This window comes from Podarcis cretensis (assembly GCF_951804945.1).
Source record: "Podarcis cretensis genome assembly, chromosome: 7".
Lineage (NCBI taxonomy): Eukaryota > Metazoa > Chordata > Lepidosauria > Squamata > Lacertidae > Podarcis > Podarcis cretensis.
Genome location: NC_137176.1, coordinates 27,811,178 through 27,839,038, shown reverse-complemented (window position 1 = coordinate 27,839,038; position 27,861 = coordinate 27,811,178). Strand labels below are relative to the sequence as shown.

At 45.1% G+C, this 27,861-nt stretch overlaps 1 protein-coding gene across 4 annotated transcripts in view; it reads right to left on the bottom strand.

Annotated features, from left to right (window-relative positions):
- FARS2 (phenylalanyl-tRNA synthetase 2, mitochondrial) overlaps positions 1-27,861 on the bottom strand; it is a 208,831-nt gene that overhangs the window by 76,592 nt on the left and 104,378 nt on the right. For all 4 annotated transcript variants that reach the window (XM_079985031.1, XM_079985034.1, XM_079985033.1 and 1 more), the window contains one exon: positions 2,014-2,174. In XM_079985031.1, the coding sequence (XP_079841157.1) occupies positions 2,014-2,174 (161 nt within the window). The remainder of the gene's footprint in view (positions 1-2,013; positions 2,175-27,861) is intronic.

Below are 27,861 nucleotides of genomic sequence, written 5' to 3'. Positions count from 1 at the left end.
AAAAGACTGCAGTTGGTTATCCCTGGTCCAGGCAAGGCACCCCACCCCCAAGCCTATGCCATTCTGCCATTATTAATCCACACTGGATCTGGGGCTTGGCTCAGTGAGTTCTGCACATATCCATGAGCTTTGGGCAGTTGCCCACCTTTGCTGTGTGCTGGCTCCATCCATGTCAGCCAAGCAACTCCTAACGTTGCGATTAGGAAACATATTGCACCATGCTGTGGAACTCCCTAGACTTTCCACAAAAACCGAGTGCTGGAGCATCATTGCATAAATCTGTGATACTTGTATTTGTCCAGATTTGTTTACTCTTCCAGCTTCTCTCCCAGGCCTCCCACTTGCAAATTCTTCTCAAAGCTGTTTAAGCAGAACTAGACGGGCAGATTCCTTTTGGAATCGCAAGCTTTTTCCCACATGTCTTATGCAAATCATCAAGCCTGAGACTTCTTGGTAGGCTAACCATTTTTGGAAATCAGTGCACACAGCATGTGGCGGTGAAACCTCTGTGCCCTTTTCAGTTAATATTGATTAGGTGAAATCAATAAAATTAGAGACACGTGTGTGTTTTGTTTTTTTTACCACCACCATCTCATCAAGCTGAGATGAATTTGCACATACAGACTGCTTGCAAATGCTACTGATTCAAAAGTTAACTTTAAAAATATTCAGCAAATGAAGTTTGCTTCAAGAAACAGGATATAAGCTGTCTTTGCATTAAGAATGAGCAACTTGCCTCTTCCTCCATGCAGATACATAGAGAGCCAGTGTGGTGTGGTGGTTAGAGTGTTGGACTAGGACCTGGGAGACCAGGGTTCAAATCCCCACTCAGCCAGGAAGCACACTGGGTGACCTTGGGCCAGTCACTGTCTCTCCTCTTAGCCTAACCTCACAGGGTTGTTGTGAGGACTAAATGAGGAGAAGGGGAACTATGTATGCCACCTTGAGCTCCTTGGGGGGGGGGGAGGAAAGTGGGCTATAAATGCCATAAATATGGCATTAGAGGATGGATGGTGGCTAACAGATTGAGGTTGAATCCTGACAAGACAGAAGTACTGTTTTGGGGGGACAGGAGGCAGGCAAGTGTGGAGGACTCCCTGGTCCTGAATGGGGTAACTGTGCCCCTGAAGGACTAGGTGCGCAGCCTGGGAGTCATTCTGGACTCACAGCTGTCCATGGAGGCACAGGTCAATTCTGCATCCAGGGCAGCTGTTTATCAGCTCCATCTGGTATGCAGGCTGAGACCCTATCTGCCCGCAGACTGTCTCGCCGGAGTGGTGCATGCTCTGGTTATCTCTCGCTTGGACAACTGCAATGTGCTCTATGTGGGGCTACCTTTGAATGTGGTGACCCGGAAACTACAATTAATCCAGAAGGCGGCAGCTAGACTGGTGACTGGGAGCGGCCGCCAAGACCATATAACACCGGTCTTGAAAGACCTACACTGGCTCCCAGTACATTTCCGAGCACAATTCAGAGTGTTGGTGCTTACCTTGAAAGCTCTCGGCCCAGTATACCTGAAGGAGCATCTCCACACCCATCGTTCTGCCCAGACACTGAGGTCCAGCGCCAAGGGCCTTCTGGCAGTTCCCTGACTGCGAGAAGCCAAGTTACAGGGAACCAGGCACAGGGCCTTCTCAGTAGTGGCACCCGCCCTGTGGAACGCCCTCCCACCAGATGTCAAAGAGAAACAACTACCAAATTTTTAGAAGACATCTAAAAGCAGCCCTGTTTAGGGAAGCTTTTAATGTTTAATAGGTTATTGTATTTTAGTGTTTTGTTGGAAGCCGCCCAAAGTGGCTGGGGGGGACCCAGCCAGATGGGCGGGGTATAAATAATAAATAATAATAATAATTTATTATTATTATTATTATTATTATTATTAATAGGCCGCCACTGAAATGGATGGGAGCATCACAATGCTGCTGTAAACAAAGGGAAGCAGAACTTCCAGGCGTTGCTCTCTGCAAACTCTCACTTTCTTTAAACATCGTTCCAACGTTTCAATCTTACCTGGAACTGTATTCTTTGGTTAATGTGAGGCACGTGGAACTGTTTCAGGAAACGCTCGTCTTTGCTCCAGAAAAGACGTATGTCAGGGATCCCATACAGGATCATGGCCAGCCTCTCCAACCCCAGGCCAAACGCCCAGCCGATTTTGTTCTCTGCGCCAGCTGCAATTACACAAAGAAAAACACACAAGGCCTTAACGGGAGAATAAAGGCAATAGTAAGACTGGTATTCTAAACGGTGGGATATAAATCTATTAAATAAATGCATATTAAATACATAAATGAAAAGCTGTGTTTCATTAAAAAACCCCCACCAAAAATAGTTCATATGAAGGAACTTTTTAAAGAATCAGCCATGCCTGCTAATTTTATGCCTCATCCCAAAGAAAGGAAATACAGTCATACCTCATGTTACGCTTGCTTCAGGTTGAGCGTTTTCAGGTTGCGTTCCACGGCAACCCAGAAGTACCGGAAAGGGTTACTTCTGGGTTTCGCTGCTTGCGCATGCGCAGATGCGCAAAATGACGTCACACGCATGCACAGAAGCAGTAAATCATGACCCGCACATGCGGATTGCATTCTTTTCAGGTTGCGAATGGGCCTCTGGAATGGATCCCGTTCGCAACCAGAGGTACCACTGTATAGATCAGGAGTAGCTAACATGGTGCCCTCTGGATGTTGCTAAACTATTAACTTCCACCAGCTGCAGTAGCTCGCAATGAAGAGCACAAAATCTACAGAGGAAACTAATGGACCAAACATAGTGCAGTTAGTGCACCTATTGTTCTCCATATGGAAAGAACCAGTCAAAACCACAAGCAAAATCCCAGAGCAAGGTACAGGTACAGGTTGAAGGTCAAGGTTGGAAGCCTGTCGGAATACAGCTGACATTTCCAGATCAAACCGAAGTCACAAAGCAACCTTCCACTGAACACGTTGTTTCCAAAGTGGCAGCTGTGGTGTTCGCACAGAGCCCCAGTCGTTCCACGGACTATTTACCCTGCACCACCACGGCTTATCTCTTCCACTGCCACCAACATGGTTTCTCCGGTAATATATTCAGACCCAGTCAGGTTTATTGGTAACACAAACAAGTTCTAAATACTTTGAAACACTGTAATCCGATTCACTCTCTCTGTCTCCCCTCTGTCTCTGACCTCTTTGCCTCCCACCCACAAGAAACCAACCGAACTAACTGCCAAAACCCCTGTGTTGTGCCTTAAACTCAGTTAGGCTCCGCCCCTGGGCTTTCTTATTGGTCAGTCTATTAACCCTTTCTCTCCCCCCCCCCCAGTACGACATCTCCATAATGAGTGGGCAAACGCCACATTAGCCAATTAGCGGATGCAGATGAAAGGCTGCTTGAAATCCTGCCTGGCAAATTTGAAAAGCAGAAGGACCCCGTTTCTCTTGGCTGACCAACGCACTGCAAGTCACTCTGCTCTAGGTAGGAGGGAAACATAACAGGTGGAATTCCAGTTCCGTTTCCCCCCCCCCCCGGCCCACCTGGGAAATATCTGGAGGAAATGACGGCCTATTTGAGTTTTGGCTAGCCATTCTTTCAATATTGCCAATTGCTTGCTTTGGCAATCAGACTGTTTTCCCCCCACATGTGGTCAGATGCCTTTTTCTTTTGGGGACATCTGTTGCATTGCTTGTTCCTTAAAATATCTGATATTCTCTGTGTGCTGCATGGCTGTGAAGAAAGGTTGTCCACGTGGATCAGCCCGCATAGATCAACCCACAAAATCCAGACAATGGGAAACACTTCTAGATTAGCACTATTACTACTACCAGGTTAGTAAGCAAGTAGCTCCAGATAAGTCAAGCAAAAAAGGCAACTTTGCAAATAATTATCATTGTTGGCAGTGCTGTTGTGCACCTAGATTAACTACAGTGGTGCCCCGCAAGACGAATGCCTCGCAAGACGAAAAACCCGCTAGACGAAAGGGTTTTCCGTTTTGGAGGCGCTTCGCAAAACGAATTTCCCTATGGGCTTCCTTCGCAAGAGGAAAGCCCATAGGGAAATCTCCGGGACAGCGGGGAAGAGCAGCCTTCCGAAGGCTGGCGGTGGGGCGGAGAGACCTCCTCCCGCCGCCAGCCTTGGGATGGCTGCTCCGAAGGCTGGCGGTGGGGCGGAGAGACCTTCTCCCCGCGCCAGCCTTCGGATGGCTGTCCTGAAGACTTGCGGTGGGAGGAGGGTTTTCCTTCCCACCCCCAACTTTCAGAATGCTGTTCTGAATGTTGGCGTGGGGAGGAAAAACCCTCCTCCCACCACAAGCCCCGGGAACAGAGGAGAAGCGCTGCGCCCCTTCCCCTCTGTTCCCGTACCTGTCCTGAAGGCTTGCGGTGGGGAGAAAAGCCCTTCTCCGCACCGCCAGCCTGGCAAGCGGTCTCCATAGGAACGCATTAATTGATTTTCAATGCATTCCTATGGGAAACCGTGCTTCGCAAGACGAAAAACTCGCAAGAAGAAAAAACTTGCGGAACGAATTAATTTCGTCTTGCGAGGCACCACTGTACAGAGATAAGTATCATCACCGCCGTTTAAAGAAATGGATGACAAATGAAATGCCAGACACCCATAATTCTATAATGACAGTGTAATGGTAATTAATGCAATCTTATTTCCTACTAGAAATTATGTGAAATGCTAAAGGGACCACTGTGCCTTTTAAGACTCACCCTTATCATCAAGTTGCATCTCGTCTATCATTATCCAAAATATAATTGAAAGACAAAAAAAAAAAAAAAGCCAAGCAAAAACAAACTTGGCAGGCAGATCTTAATTGCCTGCTCCTTTCCTATCTACTATGAGGCTTGTCAGCAAATCTCAAAAGAAAAGCACAACGGTATGTGTTGACATTCGATCTCCACTCATCACTACAAGCCCACTTTGAGCATCAATCACATTTGTTAATAAGTGAAATGGTGTGAAATACCAACATTTTAAATTACTGGAATGTTGTTTCGCTATTGTCAAAAAATTCCAGAGACCTTTCTTTTTAAAAGAGGGGGGGGGGAGAGAATAATGAAGAATTTAATCCATGCATTTCAGAGACGGGGTAGCAATCATAACCATACACTGTCTTCCATATTTCCCTGTATACAACTTGTCTTCGCTACTACTAGTCTTTGTAAAAGACTATAGGAAATCCATCAGGATGAATAAAGGTAAAGGTAACGGGACCCCTGACCATTAGGTCCAGTCATGACCGACTCTGGGGTTGCGGGGCTCATCTCGCTTTATTGGCCGAGGGAGCCGGCGTACAGCTTCCGGATCATGTCGCCAACATGACTAAGCCGCTTCTGGCGAACCAGAGCAGCGCACGGAAATGCCGTTTACCTTCCCGCCAGAGCGGTACCTACTTATCTACTTGTACTTTGCTGTGCTTTCAAACTGCTAGGTTGGCAGGAGCAGGGACCGTGCAACGGGAGCTGACCCCGTCGCGGGGATTTGAACCGCTGACCTTCTGATTGGCAAGCCCTAGGCTCTGTGGTTTAACCCACAGCGCCACCCGCGTTCCACCAGGATGAATACTGACAGCCAATACCAGAGGAAAGCATTCTGGTTGCCCCCTCCCCCATGCTCCAGACTACAACTCTCATCAGCACCTGTCAGCGTGGCCAATGGCCAGGAATGATGAAAACGACAGTCCAGAACACCAAGAGGGAGCCAAGTTGCCTACGCTGGTCTACAGTGATTGGCAGCAGCTCCCCAAGGTTTCAGATAAGCATCTTCCCAGCCTTTGTTGGTTTTGTCTCACTCATTAATCCCTGTAGTACAATTAGACTAGCAGCAGTCAGCTTGGTGATGGGCACAGCTGATGCTTGCCTTGCTGGTTGTCTAGCCTGCAAAAGGACTCTGACTGCTGGAGGTAGCTCGGTTTCTAGATGCAACCTTATAGCACGTGGCAAGAGGCACTGATATGCTTAATGAAGCTTGTTAAAAGTAAATTAGTCAAATATTCCAAGGCCTTAGCTAGACTCAGTTAGAGGGAAGACAGAAGAGTGTTCAACTGAGAGTTATGAATCACAAAAAGACTTGTAACAGCCTGTAAAAGCACCTGTGACTGACTGATAGGAGTAAATCCTTCCTTTTTATTTGGATGGACACATCTGGTCCATCTAGGGGGTAGAGCTAAAATATGATAGCTCTCCATTTGCTGAACAGCATCTGCTTAAAGAACTACAAGGTTGATTACTTCAAACACAGCAGCCAAATTCATCTGGTGCTTGGTGACCACCCAAAGAATAGTTACGAGCTTCAAGCTTGAGTCATCAAGGTAGGCCTCAAAATAAGCAAATATATTTATTGTTAGAAAACAGTTGACGTTTAATAACCTCAGCTCATGGGTCTGCTTGGCTGCCACCACACAAATGAACTCATGTGGACCCAGGCATTTGAAAACAGAAGCGAACCTACAAACAGTGATGTTAAGATCACAGATACTAGTCAGATCCATTTTGTGCCTGTGTGATATCGCGTTACAGTGACCATGAGTCACCTCCCCCAATGCCTGGACTCACTCTACCCTGCACACGACCATCACATCAGCCTGAGTGTTGGAATGGGCCCATTGTTTCAACCTTTTCTGTGACTGCAGAATGACGCCAGCTGTTAAGAAGAAACCAGGTAGCAAACACAAGCAGAATCAACGTACTCTGACAAATAATAATCTTATACTGAAAATTCAAAGGCATTCATCAGAGGACATAAGAATAAAAGTTGACCTCTTTAAATATATATTTAGCCTACTGGCCATGTTCCAAATGCAGATCAGAGTGCTGCCAACAATTTATCATTCTTCCCTTCTTCCCTGACATGTCTTTACTTTTGACCTTTCAACATAGTTCATCAGGCAGTATTCACTACCTGAATAACAACCTAGACTTACTTAACATAGTTTTACGCCATAAAAAGCAAAATACCTTTCATTGGTATTAGGCTATTACTAAAACTATGTAGAACTTTGAACTGATCAACCAGCCAAGTACCTTTCTTTTCATAAACCTCAAGTCATTGATGGTACCAGATTAACCATGAAGGGGTACGGCATTGTTTGTGCATAGCAATCCAAATAATTTGGTGGGGATGTATTATGGGGGCTGGGAGTGTTATATAAATGTGCTTTTATGACAATGCAGCAAAAAAATAGCTTGGGGAAAATCTTGCCAGCCAAAGGCATTGAAAAGGCACAAGAGAACAGAACAGGATGATGCCATGGCACATAGTTCTTCCAAATATTATTGTTGTTGTTGCTGCTGTTTAGTCGTGTCTGACTCTTTGTGACCCCATGGACCAGAGCACGCCAGGCACTCCTGTCTTCCACTGCCTCCCGCAGTTTGGTCAAACTCATGTTCGTAGCTTCGAGAACACTATCCAACCATCTCGTCCTCTGGCGTCCCCTTCTCCTTGTGCTTTCCCAACATCAGGGTCTTTTCCAGAGAGTCTTCTCTTCTCATGAGGTGGCCAAAGTATTGGAGCCTCAGCTTCAGGATCTGTCCTTCCAGTGAGCACTCAGGGCTGATTTCCTTCAGAATGGATAGGGTGGATCTTCTTGCAGTCCATGGGACTCTCAAGAGTCTCCTCCAGCACCATAATTCAAAAGCATCCATTCTTCGATGATCAGTAGGAAATAACTTGACCTGGGGATCATCGAGGGATGAGCTGTAGCTCACTGGGGAAGCACAAGCTTTGAACACAAAAGTTGAGTCCCTAGCATCTCAAAACAGGACCAGGGCAGACCACACTGCCTCAGACCCTAGAGAGATGTTGCCAGTGAGTAGATAGTTCTAGCTAGACCAGTGTTCCCCAAACTTGGGCCTCCAGTTGTTTTTGGACTACAACTCCCAGCATCCCTGACCACTGGTCTTGCTAGCTAGGGATGATGGGAGTTGTAGTCCAACAACAGCTGGAGACCCAAGTTTTGGAAACACTGAGCTAAAAGCCTTGAGTGGGAAGCCTGTGGTCCTTCAGATGATGTTGGGCTCCAACTTCCATCAGTCCCGGACAGCACAGCCAATGATCAGGGGCGGGAGTTTTAGCCCAACAACATCTTCAAGGCCACAGGTTCCCCACCTCAACCTAGATGGGGCAAATAATTGATAAAACAATTTCCTGAAATAACTGATAGTAGGAAAGAGTTATGAAAAGGATTAGTCAAAGCTGGAGAAGGTAAGAATATCAGCAGCGGTCAAGTAGGACAAACAGGGCATCCATACAGTTCTCATACCATTTTCACAAGTAACACCAAGAAATGCATCTGAGTCTCTTTTGTGTGTGTTAATGCCACAAAATGAATGTTGTAAACAGCAGAGAAAATTTGAAATTGGGGGGGGGGAATGAAATGTAGCTTTTAACCAATGTAGGTTTCATCTTTACATTGCTGACTGATTAAAACACAAACTTATTTAAGTTTCATGTTTGAAGATACCCTTAGGCTGTCCATAGTATATTTAGCTGGTGGACTGCTCTATCATTCCTTTGTGTCACAAGCATTCCTGATCCAGCCTCATCTATTTTCATGTTCATTTAGGAAACAGTTGAGGTGAAGGTTACACAAGGGAGCAAAATGAAATTTGTGGCTTGTGTCCCTGGAGACCGAGCCAGCTCTCATTCGAGTTAGCCCTAGAGGTGTGCTCAAACCATCATGTTCTCTTTCACCTTGGATCAGAAATTGTTCTCCAGATGAAAGACAGCCAGATAAATGAGAGAAAATGCAATTAAATGTCTGCCGCTGTCACACAAAGTCACCATAGAGTATGACTCCCCCCATTTGCTTTGTTACATTAGTTACATTCTAGAACTGCAGTAACTAAACGCCAGTTCAGACATTATATCTTTTGTCCAAGTCAGCCATGTGCTCTGCCTTGAGCTTACACAACTTGGGCGTAAGGACTGCCTTGCAGGATCAGACCAGGAGATTATTCAGCCCAGTCATGGGCAAGCTCCCAGCTCAAACACAGAAGCAAGCTGAGCCATTCCCTCCCAAACTGGATCATAGTGCAGTGGTACCTCGGATTACGAACTTAATCCATTCTGGAACTCCGTTCTTAAACCGAAACTGTTCTTAAACTGAGGCGCACTTTCCCTAATGGGGCCTCCCACCGCCGGTGCCCGTCCACCGTTCGGATTCCGTTCTTAGACCGAGGTAAAGTTTGCAAACCGGGACACTTCTTCCAGTTTTGCGGAGTTCGTAAATCGAATTGTTTGTAAACAGGACTGTTCTTAAACCTACCCTATTCCTGTGAGCTCCTAAACCTCTCCCCCACCCTGACCTGCCAAATACCTGCCATCCTTCCTTCAATTTGACTTACCAGTCTGGCATTTGGGAGCCAGCAAACCACAGCAGGCAGTTGTAAGGAGGGGAGGGTGGTCTTTTACATCTTTAGCTAGATAATTTTGTAGGGAAAGCCTTGTTCAGGAGTTCACTCGTCCAATGAGAATCAAGTGAGGGAGACCAAGGCAGTATGCCTTCCCTGATATCTAACATAGCTTCGTGGGTATAGCATGAGACTCTTAATCTCAGGAATGTGGGTTTGAGCCACATATTGGGCGAAAGATTCTTGCTTCGCAGGGCATTGAACTAGATGAACCTTGTGGTCCCTTCCAACACTAGAATTCTCTGATTCTTTACAAATCCTCCACAAGCAGATGGAGGATGTTCTTCCAAAGCAGGGAGTCTCCCCTAACTTGTGAAGGTTCCCCACATTATTTTAAACCTTGCATATTCAGGGCTGTAGACTGCATGTTTCTATGTGTACATATGGAAAGGCCTGGCTCCTAAACTGCTTCAACAGGCAAGCAAGAATGTTCGTTTTCTTCCCCAATATACTGGTAGGGCATGGACACACATAGATTTTATGCAGCTACATCTGGTTAATATAGCTACTGTTAGGACTAAAAACTAAAAAAGTAATCTATCAGTGGGTGTGGGTAGGGCTGCTGCTGCTTCAGGTCCACCCATTTAGCCTTTAAACTGATTATTTGATCTTCAAAGAACAAGAATTTATGTGTGTGAGAGAGAGAAAGAGAGCGAGGTGTGGGAGAGATAGAGATGTTCAGTTGCTTGAAATGAAAACAGATATCTTCTTGCATGCATAGCAATGCCTCAAGGTGACTGAAACAGCTTCCTTTCACATCAAGAGCTGAGAGTGAAAACACTGCAGAACCTCAAAGAGCCAAAAGTCAGTGGCTTTTGGACAACAACTAGAGCAACCTAGGTGTTGATACTATCATATCTTACAAGCTAAATGGGGCTTAGCCTATGTGGCACTGGGAAGGGGTGCACACATGTTGGTTGGGTGCATTATTAGATAACCATTATCTGGTTGCATGAACCCCCACCCCACCCGCCTGCATCATCTCCATATGCCAGATGACTGGGAGGGGAATGAGTCTTGCTTCATTTTGAGCACAATTTTGGAGAGAGGTGGAGCACCTCTCTTTTGCCACTTCCTCTTTCCTCGGTCTTTATAGGGAACTATGACCGGAGCAGCTTTTTAAGTTCAGCACAGCACCTTGGAAAGTGAAGGAAGACCCTGTTAATTTGCCAAGCCCTCTAAAGCTCAGTCAGCAGAGTGTTAGACTTATAATCTTAGGGTTGTGGGTTCGAACCCCACTTTGAGTGAAAGATTCCTGCATTGCAAGGGGTTGAACCAGATGATGATGATGATGATGATGATGATGATAAGAAGAAGAAGAAGAAGAAGAAGAAGAAGAAGAAGAAGAAGAAGAAGAAGAAGAAGAAGAAGTTATTTGTACCCCGTCCATCTGGCTGGGTCTCCCCAGCCACTCTGGGTGGCTTCCAACAAAGATTAAAAATACATTAAAATGTCACACATTAAAAACTTCCCTGAACAGGGCTGCCTTCAGATGTCTTCTAAATGTCAGGTAGTTTTTTATCTCTTTGACATCTGATGGGAGGGCATTCCACAGGGTGGGCGCCACTACCGAGAAGGCCCTCTGCCTGGTTCCCTGTAGCTTTGCTTCTCGCAGTGAGGGAACCACCAGAAGGCCCTCGGCGCTGGACCTCAGCGTCCAGGCAGAATGATGGGGGTGGAGATGCTCCTTCAGGTACACTGATCCCCATGGTCCCTTCTAACTCCACAATTCCAATTCTGTGCACTGATTCTATGCATCAGTTCATGAACAGCTCCAGAGAAGGGTGTTCACCACTGGCAAATAGAGACTGGACTGAAAAGAACACCAGGCACTGCAGGAAGCTGCTGTCCAGCTGTCTAAATTGAAGCCTTGAAACACCAGATAGTATTGTAAGTAGTTTGCAAAATCGAAAAGAAATCCAGGGGTTGGTTGAGGAGAGCAATAAAAATGTGTCTGTGTTACAGCTGAGTAAATAAGGCAAAGAGGGTCCAGTCGCGGACGACTCTGGGGTTGCGGCGCTCATCTCACTTTATTGGCCGAGGGAGCCAGCGTACAGGTCATGTGGCCAGCATGACTAAGCCGCTTCTGGCGAACCAGAGCCGCACACGGAAACACCGTTTACCTTCCCGCCAGAGCGGTACCTATTTATCTACTTGGACTTTGACGTGCTTTCGAACTGCTAGGTTGGCAGGAGCAGGGGCCAAGCAACGGGAGCTCATCCCATCGCGGGGATTCGAACCGCCGACCTTCTGATCGGCAAGTCCTAGGCTCTGTGGTTTAACCCACAGCGCCACCTGCGTCCCTTCAAAAGGCAAACAGGGGGGTAGGCATTAATAGGGTGCCCATGTGTCCTACTATATAGACCATCTGGTTTGTATGCAGAAGGTCACAGATGCAATCCCCACATCCTGCCAGTAGTGCCAAGAGGGATTTCTGCCTGAAACCCACAGAGCCACTGCTAGGCAGTGTAAGGCAGCTTCATAGGTTCTAGTGCTTCCCTCATGACTGGAAAACTTGACTTTTCGCTACCACCCAGTTGTAGTTGAAGCCAGCCGCCATTTTAAAATGGCCAGCACACAGGAAATGATGCTTTGCCAGAGAATAAGACAAGGAAGGCTATATACAGAGAACTCAGGAATGCTGATGTGTGAAAAGTTTTGCATCTAGAGGAGTTAAGCAGTTGGGCCTCAAAATAACTTTAGAAAATCATAAAAGGGTTTCTAAGGCAGTTTCAGCAAAACTCATATAAGATATAATTTCTGAAACTACACACTTACCCACTGCGAAACATTAAGCCAGAGTTTTGAAAAGCTATTAAGAGGGATTGAAAGAACTTCCAATGGCACCTGTGACATTCACTTTCAGTGTTAATATCCTATTTTACCATGATGGCAGAGTAATAAGCTTTTAATTGAAAAAATGCAATTATACTACAATGAAGCACTGCATTACGAATCAAAAAGCACATTGTTCTTTATGCTCATTGTTCTTAGGGTCACACTTGGAAGTTCGTGATCTATTACCAAGTACAAAAGTTTCTACTCTGATGTGTTTCATATTGGAACGTTAGAGAGTCTAGCACCTCAAATGTCAAACCATTATTCACAACATTTGTATATATTCATTCTTCTAGGTAGCTCACTACAGTCTTGTGAGGTGCTTGAGGCTGAGAGAGAATGATTTCGGGAAGGGCCATAGCTTTCCAGGTTCAATCCCCGGTATGAATCTCCCAATTTGAAACACTGGGGACCCACTCCCAATCAGTGTAGACAACAATGAGCTTGATGGACCAATGGGGTGACTTGGAATAAGGCAACCTGTGTTCTATGTTCAATGCATGTTTTATCTGAGACAATCCCAGAGACACTGTGGGTTTTAATTGGGGAGAGGAGTTGCACTTTCAATGCTTTAGTTCCTCTAAAGCAGGCATCCCCAAAATCGGCCCTCCAGATGTTTTGGGACTACAATTCCCATCATCCCTAACCACTGGTCCTGTTAGCTAGGGATGATGGGAGTTGTAGTCCCAAAACATCTGGAGGGCCGAGTCTGGGGCTGCCTGCTCTAAATCGTCTCTGTGCTCACTTGTACAGTGTTTGTTCCAAGCAGTTAGTCCTAGATATCCTTTACACATGTGTCCCCTTTTTTTGAAAACAACTTTCCCCCTTCCTGCTTAGGGTTTTCCCATACAGTCAGGTCAAACTGCCTTCTTTCAGTTAGCACGCTGCGTCATTTCCAAAGTCATTAGCTTCTTGACCCTATTGAAGAGACCAAGTCGGACCAGAGTTTTCAAGACATACCAAGCATCTCCCCTGACAAGAGAACAACTACGCATGACACTTCTTTATCAAAGGAAGTGGTTTGCAAACTTCCTGCTTCCAACTAATCCCTTCCACACGGATTTGTCTGCTGAGGAATCCCTGTGAATTTGCCCCAGAACCTTCCTTCCCAGAAGAGGATTCTGGGACCTACTGAGCCTTGCCAGAAATTGCATAATGTTGCTCAATCCGTTCAAGATGGCAAGAAGGGAGCCAGGCCGTAGTGAGCAAGAGAAGCCAGAGGTCTTCTCCAAGGTAATGTGGAGAGGAGGATTAACCTCACCCCCTCACCAGCTCAAAAGTTCACTGAGTCCTGTGGCTTGTTATAGCTCTTGCTGGGCACAGTCACAAAGCTATAGCCATCCTCCATCTCCATCTCATAGCTGGAAGAGACACAGGCAAAGATAGAGAAAGCCCTTCCCATTCTGAGCTTGCAGTGCTTGTAGGGAAAGGGAGAGGCAAGGCAACTTCCTGTGCCCCTTTGGCTGGTGTTCTGCAAGCTTGGGACACTGGTCAGATGGACACAAAAAGAGAGACTTTGCAGAACTGGCGAAAGTGACAGGAAGAATCCAGAACCAGCGAGACCAAGCATTCCAAAAGGACTGGAATAAATTTATATTATATTTGAAAGACAACTGTAAGCAAGTAGCATCATTAGCAGGGTTATCTGAAGATTTGTAAGATGAAATTGCTACCTATTCAGGTGGAGTCATTTAATATTTTAGGGAATGATATAACAAGGATAGGAAACAAAGTGAAATGTAAAGATGTAAAGTTTTATTTTGTAAACGGGAGGGAGGGAAGTTGTTAGGCTCAGTTGAGCCAAAGAGATAAAATAAGAGGATATGATGTTACGTAATGTGATTATATGTAAAACCAATAAAAATAATTTAAAAACAAAAACAAAGAGGGAAAACCTCTCTCCCCTGCCTGCCCTTCTGAATAGTTGGAAGAAGGCTGGTTTCCTGACCTCTATTTCAGTTCCAAGCTTAGAGCCAGACAGAAAAGGAAATTCCCCCTGACTTTGTGCTGCCTTTCAAAGACATAGCATGAGGTCAGGGACAAGACCTGCCCTCTTGGGATGAGGGTGGGGAGCTCTGTCAGTAGCATATTTTTGATGGCCAGTGAGACCAGCGCTGTGGTCTAAACCACTGAGCCTAGGGCTTGCCGATCGGAAGGTTGGCAGTTTGAATCCCAGCAACGGGGTGAGCCAACCTAGCTGTTTGAAAGCACGCCCAAATGTGCAAGCAGATAAATAGGTACCGCTCCGGCGGGAAGGTAAACAGCGTTTCCGTGCGCTGCTCTGGATTTGCCAGAAGCGACTTAGTCATGTTGGCCACATGACCCGGAAAAACTGTCTGCGGACAAACGTCAGCTCCCTCGGCCAGTAAAGTGAGATGAGCGCTGCAACCCCAGAGTCGTTCGCGACTGGACTAAACTGTCAGGGGTCCTTTACCTTTACCTTTAGGACCAGCCAAAATGTGCTGCTTCCTGGTCTTCTCCTATAACCCTGCATAACATGAAAACATTTATTAGGACACACATTGCATGGAAAGATCACAGGTGATGAGAAGTTGTGTTTAAAATGAAGTTTGGCATCTCCACAGTTATCTGCTGATCGAGGAACCTCAGGCTTCCTTGGAACACAGTTTGTAAATGATAGATCCAAAGACTTCATCCAGAAGCATAAACTCTTCCTTTTCCCTAGCTGCATGCATCGAGTTGCTGTGCTTAGAAGACTCTAAGTTCACCACAAGGCCTGGCAAACTCAACATTAACTACTGCGGCAGAGAAGTTGCCTGTCAGAATGTAGCTAAAACTGGAATAATTCCAACCATAAACTGCCAGCTCGTCAGATGAGGATCAATTTTCTTAAGGATGATTGAAACAAGCTGGCTTATGTTTAGAGAACAAGGTTAGAAAACACTACATACAATGCAAAATGTTTAAGCTTTGCACCAGCACTGAATATGGATTATCATTAGGTGTCAACAACAGTAATTAGGCAATTGATTAAGCCATGTACTAATAGTATGCTAGGCTGACCAAACAAGCATGCAAATTTATTTGGCTATTAAAGAGATGTAAAGAAATATGGATTTTCAGTCAGTCAACGGCAAGCTTTTAGAGGTGGGTGTTTTGTCCTTTGGGGTAGACGTTTGAACCTCTGATCATTTTGGAAAGGAAAGTTAACACCTTTGACCCTCCTGCAACAAGAAAAGTATGGAGCTCATTTTATCTGCTGCCTTGCAGGCTGGTTTCTCAGCATGAGAAAGAATATGGGAATCTCAATGAAGATGGACTAATTAAGAGACTTCCTTTCCCTCAAAGCTATGAGGAGGCACTCTGCCTCTTGGTCTATGAAGCCCTTTCACAGAGAGGGGTTAGAAAGAAGCTCAAACCTCTTTGGTAGCTGTCCACACAGAAATGATTAAACTGTCTTATACAGTAGTAAGGTAAAGGTAAAGGTACCCCTGCCCATACGGGCCAGTCTTGACAGACTCTGGGGTTGTGCGCCCATCTCACTTAAGAGGCCAGGGGCCAGCGCTGTCCGGAGACACTTCCGGGTCACGTGGCCAGCGTGACAAAGCTGCATCTGGCGAGCCAGAGCTGCACACGGAAACGCTGTTTACCTTCCCGCTGGTAAGCAGTCCCTATTTATCTACTTGCACCCGGAGGTGCTTTCGAACTGCTAGGTTGGCAGGCGCTGGGACCGAGCAGCGGGAGCGCACCCCGCCGCAGGGATTCGAACCGCCGAACTTTCAATCGGCAAGTCCTAGGCGCTGAGGCTTTAACCCACAGCGCCACCTGCGTCACCAGTAGTACCTCTGGTTATGTACTTAATTCGTTCCGGAGGTCCGTTCTTAACCTGAAACTGTTCTTAACCTGAAGCACTACTTTAGCTAATGGGGTCTCCTCCTGCTGCTGCTGCTGCTGCTGCTGCGCCACTGCACAATTTCTGTTGTCATCTTGAAGCAAAGTTCTTAACCCGAGGTACTATTTCTGGGTTAGCGGAGTCTGTAACCTGAAGCGTATGTAACCCGAGGTACCACTGTACAGAGCCCTTCACCATACATGGACCATCTAGCCCAGAAGTCACAAATTCTGGGGTCCCATGGAAACATTTTCAAAGTGGAAAAATTGTTATGTGTTCCACCCACACAACCAAGCATGCACAACTTATTACATTCATTATAATAAAATGATTTCCGGGCCCTGTGTGGAGATGCCGGATATGTTCCGTCCCTGATAGAATGGTGGGAGGAACCAGCTAGGGAACCACCAAAGGAAGAAGGCTCAGAACCCGAGGAGTAGTGGTAGGACAATGATGAGTGGTCAGAGGGAGAAGAGGGGGGAAACAGTAAAGAGGAGGTGTCGGAAGCTGAATGGGTAACAGGGCTTAGTGAGCTGGGAAAGAAAGAATTCCAGAATCAGAGGCTGAAGCTGAAACAGGTGAGTGGGATGAGGGAGGCCAAGAGGCAGAGATGAGTCAGGCTAGTGAAGAGTCACAGGTGTCTCTCCCTCCTGCCACAAGAAGCTCCCCTCCCCTCTGGTCTCCCAGAACCAGAAGAGGCATGAAAAGGGCAGAGGAAAGGTTGGCTGCATGCAGGCGCAGTCTCCGATTGCTTGGGGAAACGTCCTGGAGAGGAGGGGTCTGCAACACGCCAGCCCTTTCTACAAAAGCAAGCCATAAGTGGATTAACTTGAGCCTGGGAGTCGCCCTGTGATCCTCCAGCTATTGTTGGACTTTCTCACTTCAGCCCCAGTCAGCACAGGAAATGGTCAGGGATGATGGGAGCTGAAGTCCAACAGCACCTAGAGAGCACCACACTGACTCCCCCTGCCCATCTGTCTAACTTCTCTTTTCCTAGGTGGAACTAAAAGAAAATGCTGCCAGGTTTGGTACCAGAGAAAACCTAGAGAGACAGATCCATTGCTGTATCTTACTTGGTAAAATAAGGCTTTCCCCTATAAGCAAATTACTTACACACAGGATTGCAAATATGTATTAATTTGGCTCAACTGTGCAAGATTTATCAGGCTAGAATATCAAATGCTTTCAGGCTACCGTACTTTGGGCTTGCGCTATGTGAAAAGGCACTGATAAAATAGAATTATGAAGCCCCAAAAGCATTTAATAATCACAGAAACGAAGCACATGCACTAATAAAATTAACGTTAATAAACTAGGTCAATGCTGAAACAAAGGAAATAGCCGGACAGGCAAAACGCTGCAAACCTGCTCCTTCAGGATTGCATTTTCAATTCAACTTTCTCTTCTAGCATTTTACTTCATACAGTAACGGTTGTGGGTTTTGATGCTCTTTGACCTGTGTAACATAGGCATTAGTTACAAGGCAGTGTGCAATGGAAGCCTCTCAGCAGGATCCCTATTTGCAGCTGCAAGCAGTCAAGTAGCTACTTAGTACAGAGTATCTTTTGGAAGAAAAGCTCATGAATCAACCTTCTATCATTAAAAGAGTTTTAATGGTGAGAAAAGGGCTTATACTGCACTTACGCAGGCGGATGCTTAAAGGTAGCGAAGCCTAACAAATTGAGTAAAAGACTGCTGCGAGTATTTCAGGGTTTAGCTTTGTACATACCAGATTGCATTGCACTTAAAAAGGCAAAGAGAAAAGGGGGGGGGGGTGGAGGTAATGGAAAAGGACAAATTACTCCTGACTTTCTGTCTGTTACAGGATCCCTCATTCACACAAGGACATTTTTGGAGACCGGAAGGCGAAAGGTAAAAAAACCCCCAAAATCGCCGTTAAAGCTCCTGTCTGGAAATATCTGACAAGTATTTTTCCACCACAGAAGATGGTTCGAGTTATTTTGTGTGTTTGTGTCTGGAGGGAAAGGAGAGGGAGGGAATAGGGACAGGATTAAAAAATCAAGGACAAAAGAGGAAACTCACTGATAGGATCTAAAGAGGAGGATGCACTAAAAGCTGTGCATTTAAGTGTTTTGAATTTGGGGGATCCTTTTAAAAGAGAGGGATGCGGGTGGCGCTGTGGGTTAAACCACAGAGCCTAGGACTTGCTGATCAGAAGGTCAGTGGTTCGAATCCCCGCAACAGAGTGAGCTCCTGTTGCTTGGTCCCTGCTCCTGCCAACCTAGCAGTTCGAAAGCACGCCCCAAAGTGCAAGTAGATAAATAGGTACCACTCCGGTGAGAAGGTTAACGGCCTTTCCGTGTGCTGCTCTGGTTCGCCAGAAGCGGCTTAGTCATGCTGGCCACATGACCCGGAAGCTATACGCCGGCTCCCTCGGCCAATAATGCGAGATGAGCGCTGAAACCCCAGAGTCGGCCACGACTGAACCTAATGGTCAGGGGTCCCTTTACCTTTACCTTTACTTTAAAAGAGAGCTTAACTCTTGTTAGAAATTCTGGCATTAAAGTTTTTGGGTGGGCTTTTTTATACAGCATATCTATTCTTGCAATGAAGGTCAATGGTGCTGTTATAGGATTGGGGTGGGTGGGGTTGCAGTAGACGGAACTGCTGAACTGTTATCCTTTCTTTGAAAGGTTAATGGCTCTAGCAGGTTTCCTCAACCTCAGCCCTCCAGATGTTTTGGCCTACATCTCCCATGATCCCTAGCTAGCAGGACCAGTGGTCAGGGATGATGGGAATTGTAGTCTCAAAACATCTGGAGGGCCAAGGTTAAGGAGGCCTGGGCTATAGCAAGGCCTGGAAGCACTATATTTTGAATGACTTATTGTAAACAGCCCTGTGATCTTCGGATGAAGGGATGGAATGAAATTTAATAAATATAATAAATAAATGGCTTAAAGAGTGAGCCATGTTGTGACAGAGACAAACAGGTGGGCCTTTTCCTCCCCTCAGCTGGCTGGATGCCAAATACAATTAAAAACCATGCAGCATCTAGTACTGCACATTATAATTGCTGCAACATGGAGGGGGGGGGGGGAAATCATTAAGTGGTCTGCTAAGAGCTCTTGCCATTTCCAAGTGGTCCATGGGAAAAAGTTTGGGAATCACCTTTCTACATTGAATGGCAGCAGGTCTCTTAGTGTGTTGCAGAATCCTAAAATTATGGAGTTGGAAAGGACCCCCAAGTTGTCTAATCCAACCCCCTGCAATGCATGAATCTCAGCTGAGCACCCCTCCCAGCCCTAACAGTGATCCATGCGACGGTCACCTCCAGGCTTGACTACTGTAATTCGCTCTAGGCGGGGCTGCCCTTGAAGCTGTCCCAGAAACTCCAGCGGGTGCAGAATGCTGCAGTGAGGCTCCTCACAGGGTCTCTGCCATGGGAGCATATTCACCCAGTGCTTTTCCAGCTGCACTGGCTCCCGGTGGAGTACAGGGTCAGATTTAAGGTACTGGTTTTGACCTTTAAAGCCCTTCATGGCCTAGGACCCTCGTGCCTACGGGACCGCCTCTCCTGGTATGCCCCACAGAGGACCTTAAGGTCCATAAATAGCAACAACCTAGAGGTCCCGGGCCCTAAGGAAGTTAGATTAGCTTCAACCAGAGCCAGGGACTTTTCAACACTGGCTCCGGCCTGGTGGAATGCTCTGTTTTTTTTTTTTTTTCCATAAAGATTTTTATTAATTTCCAGTTTTTTAACAGAAACAAAAAACAACAAAAAAACAGACAAACAAAAAACTCATATTTTCATAACCTTATTTTCATAACCCTCTTTTCCCGGACTTCCCCATACCTTTCCCTTTTTGCATCCTTAATTTAGTACCATTATTCAGCAACCTATCTTGCCCAATTAAATATAAATTTATCCTCTTTCTCTATTCCACCCTAAATTTTAAACCCAATTATCGCTGCAATTCTACGTCTTCTTTTCCCTCAGCATTTTAACACTCCTCAGTTTTATAATAATTCTTAAGATACATCTTAAATTTCTTCCAATCTTCTTCCACAGTCTCTTTCTCTTGGTCGCGGATTCTGCCGGTCATTTCTGCCAGTCCCATAAAGTCAATCACTTTCGCCTGCCATTCCTCCAGCGTGGGTAGCTCTTGTGTCTTCCAATACTTTGCTAGAAGAATCCTTGCTGCCGTAGTAGCGTACAAAAAGAAATTCTTATCCTTCTTCGGCACCAACTGGCCGACCATACCCAAGAGAAATGCCTCTGGTTTCTTGTTAAAGGTGCACTTAAGCACTTTCTTAATTTCATTATAAATCATTTCCCAGAAGGCCTTAATCTTTGGGCAGGTCCACCAAAGGTGGAAAAAGGTACCCTCAGTCTCTTTACATTTCCAGCATTTGTTATTGGGCAAATGATAAATCTTCGCAAGCTTGACTGGGGTCATGTACCACCTATAAATCATTTTCATAATGTTTTCTCGTAAGGCATTGCATGCCGTAAATTTAATACCTGTGGTCCATAACTGCTCCCAGTCAGCAAACATAATGTCATGACCTATGTCCTGTGCCCATTTAACCATAGCAGACTTCACTGTCTCATCTATTGTATTCCACTTCAACAGCAAGTTGTACATTCTTGATAAATTCTTAGTATTGGGTTCTAACAATTCTGTTTCCAATTTCGATTTCTCCACCTGGAAACCAATTTTCCTGTCTTGTTTGAAAGCCTCCATTATTTGAAAATAATGGAGCCAATCTCGTACCTTGGACTTTATTTTCTCATAACTTTGTAATTTAAATTCACCACCTTCTTGTTCTAAGATCTCAGAATATTTCGGCCAATTGGTTGTCATATTAAGTTTCTTTACTTCCTTAGCCTCCATAGGTGAAAGCCACCTGGGAGTTCTGTTTTCCAATAAATCTTTATACCGTATCCATACATTATATAGTGCTTTCCTGACAATATGATTTTTGAAACCCTTATACACTTTAACCTTGTCATACCAGATATATGCATGCCAACCAAAGTTATTGTCAAATCCTTCCAAATCTAGAATGTCTGCATTTTCAAGAAGTAGCCAATCTTTTAACCAGCAGAAAGCTGCCGATTCATAGTAGAGTCTTAAGTCCGGCAGGGCAAACCCCCCTCTTTCTTTAGAATCGGTAAGTATCTTAAACTTAATTCTGGGCTTTTTGCCCTGCCAGACAAATTTAGATATGTCTTTCTGCCACTTCTTGAAACAGTCCAGTTTATCAACAATTTGTAATGTCTGAAACAAAAATAACATTCTAGGCAATACATTCATTTTGATCACAGCAATTCGACCTAACAAGGAAAGCTTCAGGTTTGACCATATTTCTAGATCTTTCTTTATCTCAGTCCAGCACTTGTCATAATTGTCCTTAAATAAGTTCACATTTTTAGATGTCATATTAATCCCCAGGTATTTTACACTCTTTGCCACCACTAACCCAGTTTCCTCTTGGAATCTTTCCCTTTCAACATTTGTTAAGTTCTTTTCCAATACCTTAGTTTTTTGTTTATTCAACTTAAATCCTGCGACCTGGCCAAATACTTGAATTAATTCCAAGGCTCTTTTGGTACTAGTGTCTGGCTCTTGCAAGGTCAGTACTAAGTCATCTGCAAAAGCCTTTAATTTGTATTGTCTGGCTCCGACCTGAATCCCTTTTACCAGCTGATCTCCCCTAATCATATTTAACAGGACCTCCAGGACCGATATAAAAAGTAATGGGGATATTGGGCACCCCTGACGTGTCCCTTTTTCTATAGGTAGTTCATCCATAACCACATTATTTACAATTAACTTCGCCTTTTGCTCAGAATAAATTGCACTTATACCGTTTTCAAACCTTTGACCTACCCCCATCCCATGGAGATTCTTTTTCATAAATTTCCAAGATATATTGTCAAAGGCTTTCTCCGCCCTGGTGGAATGCTCTGTCTCATGAGACCAGGGCCCTGCGGGATCTGATTTCTTTCCGCAGGGCCTGTAAGACAGAGTTGTTCCGCCTGGCCTTTGGCTTGGAGCTAATTTGATTCCCTCCCCCTCTTTCTTTTTCCTTTCTCTTCCTGTGAAGAGGCTGCATCCTAATGTTTTAATGTTGTATTTTAATCTTGTTTTTTAAATTGCATTTTAATCAACTTGTTTTTATTATTGGTTGTTAGCTGCCCTGAGCCCAGTCTTGGCTGGGGAGGGCGGGGTATAAATAAAATTTATTATTATTATTATTATTATTATTGCTAACTAAAGCTGCAGGCATCTGGGACCTCCTGCGTGCTATGACCTCTGGTCTGAAATCGCAGTGGTGGTTTTACTGAAGGTGGTTGTGTCGAAGGGAAGCACAGAAAATTTCAAAATTAAAATCGGAACAAATCCTGAAGAAGAGTTTGGATTTGGTATCCCACTTCATCACTACCCTAAGGTAGTGCTAACATTCTCCTTTCCCTTCCTCCCTCACAACAAACACTCTGTGAGGTGAGTGAGGCTGAGAGACATCAGAGAAGTGTGACTAGCTCAAGGTCACCCAGCAGCTGCATGTGGAAGAGCGGGGAATCAAACCCGGTTCACCAAATTACGAGTCCACTGCTCTTAACCACTATACCACACTGGCTCCTGTTCTATATAATGCAAGAAGGCACTGACGAAACAGAGAAATCTAGATCCCGATTCTGCCCTTTCCATCGCGAGCCTTTGCCAGCATCCAACTGCCCTTTGACTGCCTTGCTTATTTAAGGAAGTCAGCTTTCGGCGAGCGCCCCTCATCGCTTCAATGCAAGTGCCAAGCCCCTCCCAATGTGTGCCTCATCTTCCATAGAGCCCTCTAGACATTCCTGTGCAGCAATTACCATATTTACAGTACTCGAGTCTAATATAGAATTGAATGCGCACCTCAATTTTCAGAACCTTGAAACCAAAGAAAGTATTTGCTGGCGAATGTAAGCGTGCCATCAAATTGAATGCAGACCTTAATTTTTGCGGCGTAATTTGGTTGGCCAAAAAAAGGTGAGTATTAGATTCAAGTAAATACGGTAATAAATGGTAATGTATGCCGTCTGTCTCCTTCATTTCTGTACAGTGTAAATATTTTATGAGTTTGAGAATGGCACTGAAACCTCGTTGGAGGACTATTGCCTTGCAAGCCTCTCGGTTTGTCGCCAAAGAAGGGCGCTCCTGCCTTCCATGGTTGTATATGTGCATGCACACACAATCCAATCACGGTGTGCAGAAAATCTTAACAGAAGTCTTGACACCAGTTCCCCTAGGCATCAGTTTAATGCTATTGCTCTTGAAACCTACAGTCTCAAAAGGCTGAGACCTTCAAACAAACACACGTCATTTATTTCTAGTTCAGAGTTATCATTACCTTTTAGATCGGTACTCAGCAGAAAGCTGGTTTAACTGGATATTTCCAAGATGCTCCATCAAAATCAAAGCCTTTCAAAAACAAGACACCATTCACGTTAATCAGCCACAAAATGCCAACAATTACTTGCAGCACTGTCAGGCCACCATCAAAATCAAATGGTGAATGTCAACAATGTCCAGTTCGGATTCACAGGAACACACTTCGTCAGGATTTTGATGAGTAAAACTAAATTACAATAGCCGTCTTTATTCTTTTAGAGCAAAATTGATTGAAATAATTTATGAGGCATTGCTGTTTGCTGCATGCTTTGCTTTTGGCTTTGTTGGCAATAAGCAACATAGAAAAAGTAAATCTATAAATTAGCATATCCCTCCATCATTTGACATCATCTTTTGAGTTCCAAAGCCAAACTCTGTTATTTTACTCTGCAAAGCTCTTCACAGCAATCCCTATGAAAGTATCTCAATGGACAGTGTTAGGTAAGCAGGACAGAAGAGGCACTACTTTTCCATTCAGTAAAAATAATTGTTTTGGGGGGGGGGGTTCCTCTCTGTGGTGCCCTGCAATATCAAATAGCACTGAGAATGCCATAACTGTGTTTAAAAAACAACCCTACCTGTGTTGTGTTTTTAGCCCGTCTCAACTGTTGCAGGTTACAGATCCAGAGAACTCAGTGAAAACCCCTGAGAACTGAGACATGTTTATCTGGGTTCTGTTTTTTTGTCCCACTAGTATCCTTTTCATCCATTCTACACATCTGGGAAATGGAGAGGCATCACATAACTTTGAGCTCATGTCCCATCCCCTCAACATCCATGAGTTTAGTATGGATTAGGGCTGGGCGATATGTCAATATACAGTGGTACCTCAGGTTACATACGCTTCAGGTTAGATACGCTTCAGGTTACAAACTCTGCTAACCCAGAAATAGTGCTTCAGGTTAAGAACTGTGTTTCAGGATGAGAACAGAAACTGTGCTCCGGTGGCGCGGCAGCAGCAGGAGGGCCCATTAGCTAAAGTGGTGCATCAGGTTAAGAACAGTTTCAGGTTAAGTACAGAACTCCGGAACGAATTAAGTACTTAACCCGAGGTACCACTGTATTGTCCAAAACCCGGTTTGAAGTCCATACTGTGCTATTGGTTTCATAATTTTTGACCTGGCAATGTATCACGAAACATGATGCGTCTGTGTGCTATGCAAAAATCACAATGTGAGGGAAACTGTGAAGCCAGCAAATGCCTCTACATAGCTCCATCCTTATTTCAGACATTGTGATACAGTGGTACCTTGGTTGTCGAACTTAATCCGTTCCAGGGGTCCGTTCGACACCCAGAACGGTTCAAAAACCAAGGCGTGGCTTCTGATTGGCTCAATTGGAAGCTGTGCAAGCCGCGTCAGACGTTCAGCTTCCAAAAAACATTCACAAACTGGAACACTTACTTCTGGGTTTGCGGCATTCGGAAGCCAATTTGTTCAGGAGCCAAGATGTTCAAGAACCAAGTTACCACTGTATATTGGTATATTGCAATGTTGAAAATCAGATATTGTCCAGCCCTAGCATGCTCCCACAGGAGCAGCTGAACATGTGGATGTCAAGGGACTGGGACAACCATTCTACCTATGGACACCTCCCAAGGAAAGGGCTTAGATTTTGATAGAATCAAAGGGGAAGTTTCTAAAGTGATTAATTTATTAAATTTCTATCACACGTTCTCAACCCAGTAGAGCATCCACAGCAGCTGGAATAAGTTTCAGTTGCTTCCTCTCAAAACCTGCCCTACCTAGACATCAAAGAATGAAGGTGCTGCTTCCTTTACAGACACAATCTCTCCCAAACATGGCTTCCATCATAGGTGCCAATTCCTGGGGCCCTGAGTGCTTGAGCACCCACAAAATTCCCCATGAAAGGGTTAAAGGTAAAAGTAAAGAGACCCCTGACCATTAGGTCCAGTCGTGGCCGACTCTGGGGTTGCGGCGCTCATCTCGCTTTATTGGCTGAGGGAGCCGGCGTACAGCTTCAGGGTCATGTGGCCAGCATGACTAAGCCACTTCTGGCGAACCAGAGCAGCGCACAGAAACGCCGTTTACCTTCCCGCCGGAGTGGTACCTATTTATCTGTTCAGTTTCTGTTAATTGATTCTCATGAAAACTTACAGATTCTGGCTTCACACAATTAACTCAAGGCAGTGTCAATTTACTCTTGGCAGAAAGCCAAGGTCTGCTTGACCTAGAAACTACTTACTCCGATTGGTTAACGACCAGCACTCAACTCTGTTATCTAGGAATGCTAGCACAGTTTGGGGTTAGGTGTGTTAGGAGTAGGAGTGCTGTGTATGGTTAAGAGAGAGAGAGAGAAAGAAAGAAAGGATTTATTTTACTTTGTTTTGTATGCAGAAACTCTGCTGGTTTCTTTTCCTTTTAATAAATCCTGTAAATAGTTATTCTGAGTCTAGCTGACTAGTCATTTCCACCTCGACTAGCTTCTTCGCTGTGCAGGAAAACTCTTCTACGTTTGGGCTAAAGCTATTAGAGCTATGCCTGACACTTCAAAGTTCCATGATTATCTACTTGCATTTTGATGTGCTTTCGATCTGCTGGGTTGGCAGGAGCAGGGACCGAGCAATGGGAGCTCACCCCGTCATGGGAATTCGAACCGCAGACCTTCTGTTCGGCAAGTCCTAGGCTCTGTGGTTTAACCCACAGCGCCACCCACGTCCCATGAAAGGGTTGGGCACCCACAAATTTCGGGCCATGCACGCTGCAGGGCACCCAGACACCCACAGTTGGGGGCGAAAACTGGCACTCCTACCTTCCATCAAGAGCTATTTGGGTGAGTTAGGTGTGTTAGGAGTAGGAGTGCTGTGTATGGTTAAGAGAGAGAGAGAGAAAGAAAGAAAGGATTTATTTTACTTTGTTTTGTATGCAGAAACTCTGCTGGTTTCTTTTCCTTTTAATAAATCCTGTAAATAGTTATTCTGAGTCTAGCTGACTAGTCATTTCCACCTCGACTAGCTTCTTCGCTGTGCAGGAAAACTCTTCTACGTTTGGGCTAAAGCTATTAGAGCTATGCCTGACACTTCAAAGTTCCATGATTATCTACTTGCATTTTGATGTGCTTTCGATCTGCTGGGTTGGCAGGAGCAGGGACCGAGCAATGGGAGCTCACCCCGTCATGGGAATTCGAACCGCAGACCTTCTGTTCGGCAAGTCCTAGGCTCTGTGGTTTAACCCACAGTGCCACCCACGTCCCATGAAAGGGTTGGGCACCCACAAATTTCGGGCCATGCACGCTGCAGGGCACCCAGACACCCACAGTTGGGGGCGAAAACTGGCACTCCTACCTTCCATCAAGAGCTATTTGGGTGAGAACAGCCTAAAGTGAAAACTGCAGGACATTTATGCTTCTTCTAAAAACACTTCTTTTTTCGTTCTTTTTTAGCAAAGGCTGGATGTTTCTCAGACTGATAAAGGGCTGTTCCAAAAAACATCAATATTTCTGTATGTGAATTCCCAATGGTATGAGCTGACAAAGCTCCGTAAAACAATTTGGGTCCACAAAGCTTGAAATAAGCAGGATCTCAAAATAAATACAACAGCTCACTCTCTGCAAGCGGTTAACTTTATTTGGTTCTGAGTGGAAGGGGGGGAATTAAAACAGTCCCCAGATCTATGAGACTCTGCAGACAAGTCCTTCACAACATGCCATCGGCGTTTATAGCCATCACCTACAAACCCAAGGAAAACAGTGAAATAAATAAGCCAGAATTGGGCTCCTTGGGAACATTTGAGGAATTCACATTTATTCTTCCAGAATAAAGTAGAAAGCAGCACATACCACGAATGGATGACAAAAAATCAGTTTTGGAGAAAGGGGTGGAGAGTGATTAATGTCCCTGACTGCGCCTCTCAAAATCCTCTTCATTGCAAGAAGCATTTTGTATTAGGTTTCGTTGTTACAGATAACCTTGTCATTTTGCTTAAAATAAAGTCTAGGCTATTCATATCGTCTCAGCCCGGTCAGCGTCTCACTACCTGAGAAACAAATTTGACTTTTCGCAATGTGGAATATTCCTCAAAATGAAGGAAGAAACATGATCCTTGCTTTTCATTAGCCCAACCGATCTCTGGAGAATCACTTGATGTGTGCTTCCTGCTCCACCCCCTGCAGCAATCTTTTAAGCTTTTTAATTAAACTACCTCTGTGGTTTGTGGCTTAAGTCCAATTTAGGTGTTACCTGGGTGAAAAGGTAACTGCACAGTGGCTGTGGGGTGACCACACTACAGTGACAATATCTGCAAAAATTAATGATGTGGTTAATCTGACGTACACTGAGATCTTCCATGCCACCACCACTTAAAAAAACAGTTCTGCCTACAGTCTGAGATCATATAATGGCAAAGACACCTTC